Source organism: Uloborus diversus, chromosome 10, assembly GCF_026930045.1.
Source record: "Uloborus diversus isolate 005 chromosome 10, Udiv.v.3.1, whole genome shotgun sequence".
In the NCBI taxonomy this organism is placed as follows: Eukaryota; Metazoa; Arthropoda; class Arachnida; order Araneae; family Uloboridae; genus Uloborus; species Uloborus diversus.
Window position 1 is genome coordinate 23184034 of NC_072740.1, and position 14306 is coordinate 23198339.

The following is a 14306-nucleotide window of genomic DNA, read 5'->3' on the forward strand; positions in this document are numbered from 1 at the left end:
CCGTCCCCCAACATTGAGTTCAAAATTTTTTATTTTCTTTAAATGGGTGTTTTACATACAAAATGGCTAAATTTTTCATGAGAAATAGCATTTTTAACTTTAAATAGCTGCCAACATTTTTTAATTCAATGAAAAAAAAATTTGGGACCGGAAAGGGGAGGATTTATGACTAAATTCAAATGTTTTTTTTTTTCCCAGATAATTGTCAGTTGAGATACAGTGAACACGGCAAATTGTCTTTCTCCAAAGGCGCACTGGGAAAAGCTCTGTCACCCGCTTGTTCTGTGGTTAATTTTTGACAAAAACTTTATAGAATATTCTTTAATCCATACATAATAATGCATAAAAGGTTTAAATACATTTGATCAAACCATTTTGCTAAAAAAAATTTGCAAAAAAAGTTTTTTTTTTTTTTTTACATTGAAAACCCTACCCTTTTCTGTACAAGAGATGATCTTTTCAAATGCGAAAGCAAAGATACATTACAAGCTTGGAGATGCGATTAACAGCTTCAATTAGAGAATATCCACAATGCCAAAAATACTGCAAACATTCAAAATAAAGAAAATTTAAGTCTGAATATTTTTAATTTGACTCACACAAGTCTTTTCAAAACACAAAATGCAATAAAAATGCATTCTGATTTGGGTACCTATTGCTATGCCTTAAGAGTAGACATTTTGAATTTCATTCACTTTTAAGGAAAATAAGGATTTTCCTAACTATCACCTGTTCTAAACAATATTCTTTTGTTTTTAATGGTGAATTTCAATCTAGGTTAGATGATTTGGCTATGGGAAAATCATTTAACATTCATTCTTAGTGACATTAACATGCATTACTTTGAGGTTAAGTCATTCCAAAAATTATACTTTCAATTTTATGTTCTCTATATTAATGACTCTTTTCAGTTAAACGTTAAAGAGACTTTATGAATTTTAAACTCTATTGATCCACACATTCAATTTGCTTGAAAGAAAAAAAACAGGAAAAAGGTCTTCCCTTTCTCAATGCTCTGGTTTTTCATTCTGAGTTCGGTTATTAAATTATTTTATCGCAAACGTTTCTCTGTCTCTTTACCTCCACATAGATTAGCGTCTCAGAAACCTAATAAAAAATATTCCATATTCAATATGTTTGTTTATCGTGCTATGAATATTTGTTCTTCACCAGAACTTCTTAATATGGAATTTAACTACCTAAGAGCTGTTGCTATTGATAGAAACTATTCACACACATTGATTGATTGCATTTATAAAAAACTTTCCAAAAAAGCATGAAAGAATATTCTTAATAGAACTTTCAACACTAAGAATTTGGTTGTTTTCCCATTCTTACCTTCTACTAGTTTACAGGTAGCTAAGATTCTTAAGCAATTCCAATTCTAGGCAGTATTTTCACCTATTTGCAAACTTTTGTTCTCTTCCCTAAAAGACTCTATTCATCCTCTTAATTGTTGTGGATGTCAAAAATAAAATTAATTGAAATTGCATGCTTGTCTACTTTGGACAGATCCAGTGTTCTTTGAAGTTGTACTTCAAAGAGCATGAAAATTATGTGAAAAAAGAACAGCTAAATTAGTTAAAAGGGATAGCATTGCTCCAAACCGTAGAGACTCGAGTCGCTCTTTTAATTTCATGTCATATCAAATAATCCAAAAATGGCCATATTTGTCAGATCTTGATTTTTGGAAATCTTTCCAAATCCTGAGAAAGCGTTCTACTTTAGTTAGCAACCTTAGAGCAATTCCGTATTTTTTTTTCAGTTTGGCTTCCATTTTTAACCGACTTCAAAAAGGAGGCGGTTATCAGTTCATACCGTATGTATGTTTTTTTTTTTGTTTGTCCACTCATAGCGTCTCACCTAGTGAACCGATTTTGATGATTCTTTTTTTAATGGATAGGGGATGGCTCAACTTAGGTCCCATTACTTTGTTTGCCCATATTTGTTCTTTAGAAAAAAAAGTTATGGGCAAAAAACAGTAAATTTTATGCAATTTCCCTATTAAATGATTAAAATGATATTGTAGTGAAGTTCGCACTTTTCATCCGTGGATAACGGTGGCTCAGTGGTAGAATTCTCGCCTCCCACACGAGCGACCCGGGTTCAAATCACGACTAGGACAAAGTTCGTTTCTACTGTTTCCCGTATTTTCTCGAATGTTCTATTAATTTCTGTATCTTTCCAAGTCTGGAAAGTTCCAGCACTTTCTCAAGTTGTATAAAAGGAGATGTAACGTTCATTCGTGGTTCTGAATAAAGATCTCGAGTTGAGACTAACGAGTATTCGCTTCATTTGGCTTTCACATTGTCTTCGCTATCTTCATCTACGCGACAATATGAAACTCATTGTTATAAAAGTTTGGTGCCATATAACAGTAACATTAATAGTAATTGTAATGATAATTTTGAATAAAGGTTTTCCTAAAGCAATACAGTGATATAGGGCCGAACTTCTTACTAGGTAACTTCTTACTTTTACTGAAATATCTACATTTACACTAAAAAGAATGAAATAAAAAAATTTTGAAAAAAATAGAACCGACTTCAAATTTGCTCTAAAAAGTAAAAAATAATTTTGTTCTTTAAACACCATCGGTAATACTTTTAAACATAATTTTTGAAGTTGGCGCAAAAACAAAAAGTAAAATACATTGTAACCATGCTTCGTTCATATTTTTATCGAAAAATCATCCAAAGTTAGGAACGAAACACTTATATCGTTACTCAAATATGCTGTCATCAATGCATAATGTATGTGGTAGTGTAGAAACTAGCCTGGTTAAACTTATAGTTGTAGTTGAGTTATGGCTGTGAATGATTTTATCGATCGTTTTTGTGCCAACTTCAAAAATTATGTTTAAAAGTATTACCGATGGTGTTTAAAGAATAAAATTATTTTTTACTTTTTAGAGCAAATTTGAAGTCGGTTCTATTTTTTTTCAAAATTTTTTTATTATACTTGTATTTGTTCACTGTTTTTCCAATCTAACTGGTATGAAACACATAGCATGATATTTTTAACACAATGAATGGATGCAGGCACTAGTTCAGCCAGCATTACCTTCTGAAGGAATTTTTTTTATCAAAAAAGCCCTTACAGGCATAGCCATGAATAGAGTTTCAGAAATGAGAGTACCACTGTACCAGGAGGTTAAAAATACACTGAGAAAGGCTCCCATAAATGCTCGCACAAGGAACACTGTCAAAATTAAATGTTTTAAAAGTGTATGAGGGGTGAAATTAATGATCCTAAAAATGTAAAATATTAGCCACTTTCACATTAAGGGGGAAATTAGTTTAGTCAAAAATGCCACTTTTTTTATGTCATAAAGTATTAGTAAAACTATTCAAGAATATGTTATATGTAAATTTCAGTGAAAATTTTTGATTAGTCCCAACATTATGAGTACTTGACTAACTGTTGAGATTCGAAAACGTTCACAGCAGTTTTTTTTTCTCAAACGTGTTTTTCTCAAAACAACTTTTTTTCAACTGGTGGGCATTCCAGCTCAAAGAATTATAAATGAATCGTTCTTGAAATGTGTGTGAATATCCTTTATTAAATTATACTTTATATGAACCAAACTCTTGGATGATATTAATAAAAATATTTTTAATGCAAGAAATGTGAAAAAAGTGTTGGCAAAAACAAAACATTGTAATCAAACACCTCAAAAACATGCAATTTTCAACCTTTTTGATTACAATTAGGTTCAAGGTATTCTTAGAAATTATGTTGTTTACTAGAATGAAAAGTTGTACTGATTATGGATAAAAATTGTGGCTTTGATAACGCCCACCAGCAACAAACTCTCGAGGTGACTGCCCATGGGCAGCAGGTACTAACTCCATCATTTCTGGTGGAAATGACTTGAAAAAATTGCAAGGTATACAAATACAAATACAAAAGTGACGACCAGCAACAGGCTCTGGGCCCAGCTAGACTGGTCCTTGTCAATTTACAATCCCCAGTGAAGATCAATGGCCCTTTTAAAACTGTCTACTCCTTTGCTCATTACCACCTCTTCCGGTAAGCTGTTCCAAGGTTCCACTACCCTGCTAAAATAATAATTTTTCCTAATATCCATGTTAGCCTGAGATTTAAATAGCTTAAAACAATGACCCCTTGTCCTGTTTTCAGTGCTAAACTTTAGCCCCGCAACATCTTTCGTTTTAATAAATTTAAAAAGCTGAATCATGTCCCCTCGGTCTCTTCTTCTCGTACATCCCCCCTCTTGTTCCCCTCCCTTCACTGTGCCACTGAATGGAAGAAATAGGGGAGAGTGTTGTACCTTGGGACACTTTTCATATTTTAAGCAAAAGATGCATAAAAAATCTCCCTAGTTTAATCAAATTCTGATCATTTCTTTCTTGTTAAAAAAAATTACAAAAAACACTAAAATTTTGGCCTTCTAAACTGGTTTCCCTCCTTAACTTTTGTTTCTATGGGGGTACCACGATACCCTTTGTAACCTCTGTGTGCACCCTTATGCGTACATGTACAAAAACTACAGTATTGTGCTTGGCAACAATGTAAAAACCCAGGTCTTTGGGAGGGAGGCATCCCCCTCTTGTTCCCCTCCCTTCACTGTGCCACTGAATGGAAGAAATAGGGGAGAGTGTTGTACCTTGGGACACTTTTCATATTTTAATTTTTAACATTAATTATTTGAATCAAATTTAAAATATAAAAGTCACATTAAAATACCTCAACATACTTCTGTGCAATATATTTTTTAAAATTTAGACAGTTTGAAAATAAAATATTGTTAGCCATTTAAAGTAGAAGTTCCAAGCTCTCCCAAGTCACAACATCCTTTTGTATCTCGGGAAACATCCTGCTGCACTATGGGAAAGTCTTCATGTTTCAGGAAACAGCCATATACTTAAACCAATTTTGCACCAGAAAACAAAAAAAAAAGATTTTTTTTTTCATGGTAATGAATTAAATCATGAATAATTAATTGTATTATGAATAATGAATTATGAATTATATTCTAACATTAAATGTGCTTAAAAGACTACATAAGATTAGAACATTGTTCTATGTTCCTAAACATATCTTAAACTCTGCATTTGTTGTACCTTGGAAGGTGTCCTAAGGTACAAAAGGTTTGGCTGTCCCAAAATACAATCACTATGTGGTTTAAGAAAAACCAAAACGGTGATCAATCTAGATGCACTATCATTATTTTTCATAAGTGAAATATTTAAAGTACTTCTCTTTTATAACAAAATAAAGTCAGTTGATTAAATTTACAAATACAAAGCCAGAAAATGAAATAAAAATAAAGAAAATATTTAGTACTTTGAAGTCATGAAACTTTTTTTCTCTCACAAAATCGTCAATTTTGCTCATTTGATGCTGATTTTTTCTAAAGCACCATTTAATGGTGAAGGTTACAAAAACATGGCTGCTAAAAATAAAATTCTTAGAAAGTAGCAATGTCCCAAGGTACAACACTCTCCCCTATATGCTTAAGCGAAAAAGGTATGTTACAGAGCTTTACAGTTAAGGCATCTGATGCAGTAAAAGTGAGAAAAATTGTTGGAGTTGGAGATTAATAATAAAAGAAAACATATTTTACTCGCACATAAGACACTTGTGTTCACAAATATGTATATAAGGGTGTGTTCAAAAAGTTTAGTGACTGGTCTCATAATTAAAAAGCTGTGCCGGTTAGGATCCAGAAAAAAAAATATTTTTCTTTCAAAAAAAAGAAAACAATAGTGGCTCCTCAACATCGGGAATTTTCCTGGTCTTTTCGGAACCCAGTACACCACTGACTGCATTTAAAAAATATATAAGTAGGGTAGACCAGGGCATGTTTACGAATGGGGCACGTTTAAGCAGTGCCATTTTTTCAAAAGGAATTATAACTGGAGAGCCAACAGTCATAATAGGTTTTGATGCAACTCCTTAGCAAATATTCTCACAAGTTTCTGAGCATTAGTCAAACTTTGGACCAGCATGCAGAAAGAATAGTCTGTTTTCTATAAAGTTGAGTAAATTTTGTGTTGAACGTTTTGAAGCTTATTGTGAATAAATAATGCTTTGTTAAACAAAAAAACATATGAGGGGGGACCCAAAAATAACCGGATTTTTGTTCTAAAATATTTATATATTAGTTTATTCACAAAATGTCTTTAGTCTCCTTCAAAGTGTTCACTCTTAGATGCAATACACTTGTTAATTTTTTTTTTTTTTCCACTATTAGAAGCCCCCCTGGAACTCTTTAAATTTGACCATGTCCAGTGCCCATTGCGAAGCAATTTTTACAGCTTCTGCATCATCAAAACGCTTCACTTTCAGAATTTTTTTCATCCTCGGGAACAGAAAAAGATCACAGGGGGCTAAGTCTGGCAAATACGGGGGGTCGAAGAACGACTAGCCACCCCTGAGAGGCCCAGTAGCGGTTAATAGTGAAGGCTGTGTGTATGGGAGTGTTATCATGGTGAAGGAACCATTATTCCAATCGCCTGCGTGAGCTCCAACTCACTCCTGTTTCTTCTAAAGTTTCGTCAGTTGTAAAACGACGACTCTCTTTGATTTTTTAGCAGATTTTTTCAAAGTTTTCATCATTTTGAGACGATGAAGGGTGCTCAGAGCTATCATGATCTTCAACATTCATATTACTACGTTTAAAGCGCCCAAACAACTCGAAAACTTGTGTACGGCAAATAGCGTCGTTCTTGAAAGCTTGTTGAAGCATTTGGTAAGCTATTCCGTAGCCGACTTTTCAAGCAGGAAGCAAAATTTCCAGCTTACCGTTTGTTCTTTTAATTCTGCCATAATGAGTTTGCAGGCAGAAGGCAACAACGCCTGAGAAAACCAACACTACGATCAGACATTATCAACTAAACCGACGCCACTTGCACAGCTGGTTTGTGAAGGTCTCTACTTGAGCCATCTAGCTACTACATCTAGGATTGGCATTGCACCATTAGTCCGGCTTCTTTTGGGTCCCCCCTCGTATAAAAAATAGCAGAATTTTATACTTTTTTGAGACTTGTATTTGTATGAACTGAAATATTCAATTTTTTTGCACGTTAAAAATAAATACAAACTTGACAACGGGTCAAGTTTACACGTTGAACGTCAGAGTACCTCTATGATCATTCTTACTGTGTCGCACTTAAACGTGCCCCTGACACTTTTTTTGCTCATAACTGTCTCAAACACTTTTAGTATTTTCCGGCTATTTAGTTTTGAAAATTACCATTTAATTTTTAATTAAGTTCCACATTTGTATCGTAAGCTTACAATCATATAGTGCTGTCTTCATGCCCCATCAGCTTCAACTTTATACACTATGCAGTATGTAATAAATTTGCTTTATTTCAGTGATGGTAAGACATTATGTTCAAAACACTAACAGAACCATGTTAGGTGTCAAAATAAATATGCGTAAACATGACCCGTGTCCGTGGCAAGTTTATGTAACCGACTTGGATTCAAAAGCAATTTTTTTAACTGTTAAAAACACAAGCTGAGCAACAACTGAATATACCAATTTTGACTCCATTAACTGCTTCATAAAACCGCAATGTCTAAAATTTCCGAAGTTAAAACTAAAAAATTAGAAAATTTATTGAACAAAATCCACGTAAACATGCCCGGCCTACCCTAAGCTTTTACATTTCATATTTTATAAAATTACACTTTGTTCTTTGATTGAAATCATCAATTTGCTACCGATTTAAAATACCTAGCGTGGATCCTGATCATGCCAATGCTTTTAGTTAAAACCTATCAATTTGTTATAACACTTATTTAAGGATGAAATTATACATATTTAATATTTATATTTGCCTTAAAATGTTAAAACTGTATTGTGCATCCTCATTCAAAGTAAATTAGTACATAATTTTTTGGTACTTTAAAAGTAGACAAATTAGCTTTAAGGGATACTAAAAATAATTTTTAAAAAGAAAATACAACCCTTATGAGAACTTCAGTACGAATAGTTTTGCTCTTCACTTTTCCTTCTATGATCACCCTCCAAAAACTATTTCTGTATCCATCCCTGGACAAACTTAAATTATCTTTAAATAAATCTAAAAATGTAAGAAAAAGTTAAACACACAAAACTTAAGCTAACTTTCAAAGGTTAATACTTACCTGAATACGCCGTAACTGTGTCCTTACAAAATCGGTCCTAGAATTTTGATCATTTCCTTCCACTAAGAAGCTTCCAATGTACTAAAATTAAGTGAAAAAAAAAAACATGTTTAAGACATAAATCGCAGTAACAGTCTGTACAACTTTCAGATAGAAGGGGGGGAAAAATTTATTGTTGGAGGGTTTTTTTTTTTTTTTTTTAATGGGGGTGAAAGACAAGCACTCATGAAATCAGGGTTGACAACCTTTTATAAGCAGTATTAGGAGCAAAAAAAAAAAAAAACACTACATATATTAAATATATATATATATATATATATATATCCTCCACAGCTGATGAGCTCTGGATTCATACTTTATCTTTTCCTACTTAATAGCTGTTTGCAATTTTCCTTTTTATCATCATTAATTATTTATAATTTGCTTAATATTTGAAATTCTGTTTGCTTAATTTTATATTTACTTGGCTTTTTAGTTTTGCTGCGTTGCACATCTATGGGCTCTTGGTGTGGTCTTTTCAATATTTTTCACTTTTATTATCATTATTATACATATATATATATATATATATATATATATATAATGCTCTAGAATACTATGCCTATCATTAATACATACACAGTTTGCAAAAATTAAATTTAGTTGCACCAGTATTATGGTTATTATTACTGGGAAAAGTTTAAAATAGGTTTTTTTTCTTCAAGCTTGAAAAATGATGATGCTGATCTTAGGCACGGATCCAACTGGGTCTTGACCCTACCCCTTTAAACGATCATAGACATACTAAACCTGAACTTTTGGGGACTTATATTTGGAAATTTTTGACCCAGATTCCCCTATTTATCCCCAGAAATGACTTATGACCACAGGCCCATCATTTCAAAATTTTCCAGTTAAGGGTATAACACTCAAAGTGAATTCTATTCAAAAACAACAAAAATCACACCCACTTATATGTAAAAACATTAATTTTTCAAAGCCAGGGGAGCACTAACCACCCTAAAGTATGCTAGCTGCCCTTCCGGAAATGACCCCTTCAAAACCAGATGCCCTTCGTTGATCTGCAGTGGACAGAGTTCAAGAGAAAATTACAGAAAAAAGTTAAATACTATGCTCCTTACAAGAAAAAGGGAGCTTCTAAAAAGATATGTCTTGTCTGGTTTTCTAGAGAAGTAAAACATGCTCTTAATTATACAAGTAGGTCACTTTTCATCAGTTTAAAGTGACTATTAGTCATGCTTATAGGAGTAGGCATGGTTTTAAGTAGTGATGTTCCGGATATCCGTATCCGTCTCCGTATCCGCGGATATCCGAGGGAAACTAAAGATCCGTATCCGTATCTGTATCCGTTACTTTTTTGGCGGATCTTAAACGGATTTTTTCTATTCTAAAAATAGTTTAATATTTGAATAAAAGACTCTAATTCCGTTTAAATTAGGTTTTATTCCCTATTTAATTTATAAGGGATCATTTCCGAAGTCAATTTCTACCCCCCGTCACAAAAGAGAAGGGGTAATAAGTTTTAAAAGTGTGTATCTGTGTGTCTATTTGTGGCATCGTAACTCCTAAATAGGTTAACCGATTTTGATAGTTGCTTTTTTCGTTCAAAAGGTGACTTGCTCGAAAGTGTTCTTAGCTTGGCCTCGTTTTTGTAGAACTTTAATTACTGGAAATATTAATTAAAAACCGACTTTAACGTTTTTTACAATTATGGTAGTAAAAGTTACCCGTACGTAAAAATAATGACCCTAATTGAAAGAACGAAGTTTTCTGTGTTTCATATTTATTTGTAACTTTCAAGTTATATACAGTAGGAGCTTTAATCTTGTTAAGTAAATTTTAAATGCTATTCTCTCTAAGCCTGTACACGCGTGATTGGTAGCGATTTCATAGTCGGAAGATAAGGAGAAAAAACTCAATGATTTAAAATTTCTATCTGCTGTCAGTTAATATTTGCCAGCAATGCGTGTTCTGACCCGCGAAATTCATCTCTATATGAGGTCGGCCCGCTTTGATATGTTTTTTTAAATTTTAATTTTTAACTTAATATTGTTTTTTTTTTGTTATGTTATTCTTCCTTTTGGTTTTTCTCGGCATCCTTCAAAAAAGTGAGACTAAATTCTTTACTCACTGTTTGTAAAGGTGTTCTCGTCTCTGCTATTTCGTCGGTTAGGGTAAGTCGGGTGGAATGGGTCAGCGCTGCATTTATGCTGAAATAAAATGCGAAAAAATATTTCTAGCCTGTCCAGAAGCAGCTTTACATTCTTGCTCCTGTATCATACATCTACCAAGCTATCTAGAAATAAGCTTACTCCCCCTCAATTTTAACGGATATGTCTTTAAAGAGTAAATCATAGTCTTGATAATATTTTTGTCGTAGATGACATTTTTTGAAGAAACAATGCCATTTTCCTAACGGGAATACCTTCCGTAGCAAATTCTACACTTGGGTAGTTGATTTGGGTAAAAACATTTTGAGATCCGTATCCGTATCCGCGGATCTTGCCACCAATGATCCGGATCCGTATCCGTATCCGCGGATCTTCTTTTTAAACGATCCGGCACATCACTAGTTTTAAGTATTTAGTAAGAATTAATAAAACATAGTTGTAAGCTCACATTTAGCAACTCTCGGTACCCCCAACATTTCGTTTTTTTTCCATTTTTTAAATAAAATTATTATATTTTCAAAAAAAAACTGCATGCAATATTTTTTTTGACATAGACCATGCTTGAATCTGTATCAATATATAGTTTAAATGTTTCAGTTTAAGCTATTTCTGTTTAATGAGTAAACAATTTCCAATCCTAGGAATTATTTTCTCAATTGCATAAAAGATACACGTAAATTAGACAAGTAAATAGTAGTAAGTAAAAACTCTGATTGAAAAATTGGTGAATATCTCGCTTGTCACACATTCAATGAAAGCTTTAGTTGTTAAGAGTATTAGAAACCATTAACCCTAAAGAAGTCGCGTTTCCTTTTGTTACGCTAGTGCTCAAGCTTTGGTCTTTTCCCCTCCGTAGCCATCCGTGAGATGAAAGCAGAAGAAAGGAAGTGCCAGGGAGAAAATGACACCTGACTAGGATGGTGCGCTATTGGTCTAAATGACCAACATACATTTCCAAAAGCTATGCAACCTTGAAATACCGAAGAAAATTCTCAGAACTAAGTGTGTGGGCTGGGGAGAGTCTGACCTTCAGCTACACAGATGGGCCCTATTATTAGAATAAGGGGTGGTGGGAGAGAGCGAAATATCTGACAACGGGCGGGGAATCGACCGAAGCGCAACTTCTCTAGGGTTAATACAATCATCTGGGCACAAACATGCACAAATTTACATTCTGTTTTGTTGGCAAGCTGATGATTCCTATAAAACATTCAACAAGCTTTTATTATGCTAATTTATTTATGCTTTGCAAGATTTAAAGCTATAGTTAGGGCAAACCTAACCTGGCAACACTGTAAAGGCTACGCAGATCCTAAACACAATATTACTGTGCTGCCAGGTTAGGTTTGCTCCAACTATAGCACTGATAGAATGGATTCACAAGTTTTAAACAATTTGAATACCAAGTCATGCTGATTACAAAATGAAAAATTCTCAACCTTTGAATCTATGAAGTTGTGTTTTATTGTCTCATGATAAACCTTCCGGTTTGTGGGATTTTTTCAAAACTCCTCATCCAGAACTCGATAAACCCAAAATGAAGCCTATGACCTAGAGATCTATCTAGGGATCCATTCAAAACAACTGCAATACATGAAAGTCACCCTGAACATCATATAACAGAAGTACAGTATTCCCTCGTTAAAATACGTCTCGTTATTGTGCAAAAACCTTGTGAAAAAGCCTGCACGTAAATCTTCTTACCTCGCATTTTTTGATCGAAGATCCATAATCAATTTCTATTTCTGAATTCACTTTTAAAATTCGACTGAAACAAGATCCATCCGGCAAATCTTCAATTTCATAATTACCGTAGGATTTATTTTTCAATGTGCTTTCACTTTTGGCAGTTAATTTGCTAAAAATCTTCGAATTTAAACTTTTTTCCATCCTTTCGGTAAAGAAATTTACATACTACCTTCTACATCACTTATAATAAACATTTACTCATTGGTTTTTCCTTCTGAAAACAGAGTTTACATTTATTTGAGGTGAAAAAAAACACATGATTCGATTTTTGCTAGAGCACACAAGTGTATCACACTTATATTTCGTGCCAACACAAGATTCACACATGGTACAACAAATTTAAAGGTTCCACAAACATCAACAAAAACACATGCAATTCCGCAGAGATAATACGAAAACGAAAGAGAAACCGTAGCCTACGAGGATCTGTTGTAGCTTGAGGAGCCATGAGAAGGCTGTTATTTTACCACGAAAACAAGTGACAGGGGTAGGGAGTTTCGCCACTAGATGGCAATTTTAGAGGGCCCAAACGTAGCCTACGAGGATCTGATGTTACTGAGTAGCCTGTTATATTCAGGGAATTTAGCCGCTAGATGACGCTTTTAGCGCGGCCAACAAAGCGCTCCGACAGGTAAACACAATGTTTTGCGGCTGGATTCAAGTGAAACACTACACAGTCGCAAGAGAGATAATCGCAATCGACCAGAATTGCAATCGCTGTTGGATGTCGAATTCAAGTGGAACATTTAGGACAATCACAAGTGGGAAGTCAGGATAGGACGGTCTAGGAAGCAGGGCTGTGCGGAGTCGGAGTCGGACTGATTTTGGGGTAAAGGAGTCGGAGTTCTTAGAAATCATGCAGACTCCGACTCCGGGCTTCTTTTTTTCTTTCCTTTTCACTGATTCTCCTTTCATTTTTTAAAAACTGACTACCAGTTGGTTCGATTACATGTATAATACTAATGAGAAAATAACTGCCATTATGGCAATCAGCTAGCTTGAGTGCTTACCGAACTTTCTGTAGCCGTCCACTAGTTTGCTTGCTTTTTAACTTAACAAACAGCAACTGCCAGCAAACGGTTTTGTTGCCTAACATTTTCAAGTAATCACTTTCAAATAAAAAGAGAAATATAGTGTTTTGTTCGATCTCAGTTATAAAATAGTAAAAGAAACGCAACAAATTAGTTAATCGAGGCCCGTAGCTAAGGTTGAAACGTTTAAGGGCGATCGGCAAATTCAAAGAAATTCTTGCGCGAAAGCACGAATCCAAAAGATCCGATGAAATAATCTAATGTTTTTTTCGTTATTAAGACTATTTCTATAAGCTTGGTTCTCACTAAAAAGTATGGAACAAAATAAGGGTATATGATTCCTTGATTACAACGCTCAATAATTGCAATTAATCTTAAAATCTTCATATTAAGGTTAATTCTAAAGCAGCCAATAAAATTTAAATTAAAACTTTAGCGAAGAAGAAACATAGGTTTAGTAAAAGCTATTCGTACAAATTTGTATACCGCCGCATTTTGTGTAAAATTAGCCTCTGACGTATATATGCCCTATTTTCGTTGAAATTTTATTGATAAAATATAATTTAAGGTATATTCGCGAAAATTTTCAGAATTAAAATATTTACATTTCTTATAAACTCTGAAATTAACTTTGGGTGTCATCTACCAGATGGGTGTCGCCCGGGGCAAACCACCCCCTCTCAATAACTTGGATTTAGAAAATAAAGCTTTTTTCTCTCAAGTTACAGCTTTCAAAAATTGAAAGCACACATTTGATCAGTATCTATTTGCTAAACATTGAAAGGGGGCAAATTACAGATAATCCATTTCAAATTTTTTAAAAGGAATTTTTAAATTATCTCACTTTTTAACTCGTAATTATTAGAAAATTTGATTTTCAAATTGAATTTCTAACGTTGTATGCGTCTTGTGTTTACAATAAAAAACAAAATGCGAAATTGTCATAAAAAGGAATTAATATTTCAATCTCTGTTTAGAGGTTTTCCCCCTTCCTCTGAAGGGAGAGAGGGAGTTGAAAAAATACAATTAAAAAAAAAAATCCGGAGTTGGAGTCGGGCGTTTCAAAATCCAGGAGTCGGAGTCGGCCATTTTCCTTCCGACTCCGCAGCCCTGCTAAGAAGATTGAGCGCCGCAGATTGGGCGCCGAGAACTTGGGGCGCCGAGCATTTTGGATGCTGGGAATTTTGGGCGCCGAGCATTTTGGGAGATAGGAACTTTGGGCGCCGAGCAC

General features: G+C 34.0%; 1 protein-coding gene across 1 annotated transcript in view; it reads right to left on the minus strand.

The window, feature by feature from the left end:
* The window catches only part of LOC129231881 (EGFR adapter protein-like), a 223973-nt gene extending 211776 nt beyond the window's left edge, over positions 1-12197 (minus strand). The window contains exons 1-2 of the mRNA XM_054866271.1: positions 12000-12197; positions 8125-8205 (exon numbers count right to left, since the gene is read on the minus strand). Of these exons, the coding sequence (XP_054722246.1) occupies positions 8125-8205; positions 12000-12185 (267 nt within the window). The 5' untranslated portion in view covers positions 12186-12197. The remainder of the gene's footprint in view (positions 1-8124; positions 8206-11999) is intronic.
* Between the last annotated feature and the right edge of the window lie 2109 nt (positions 12198-14306).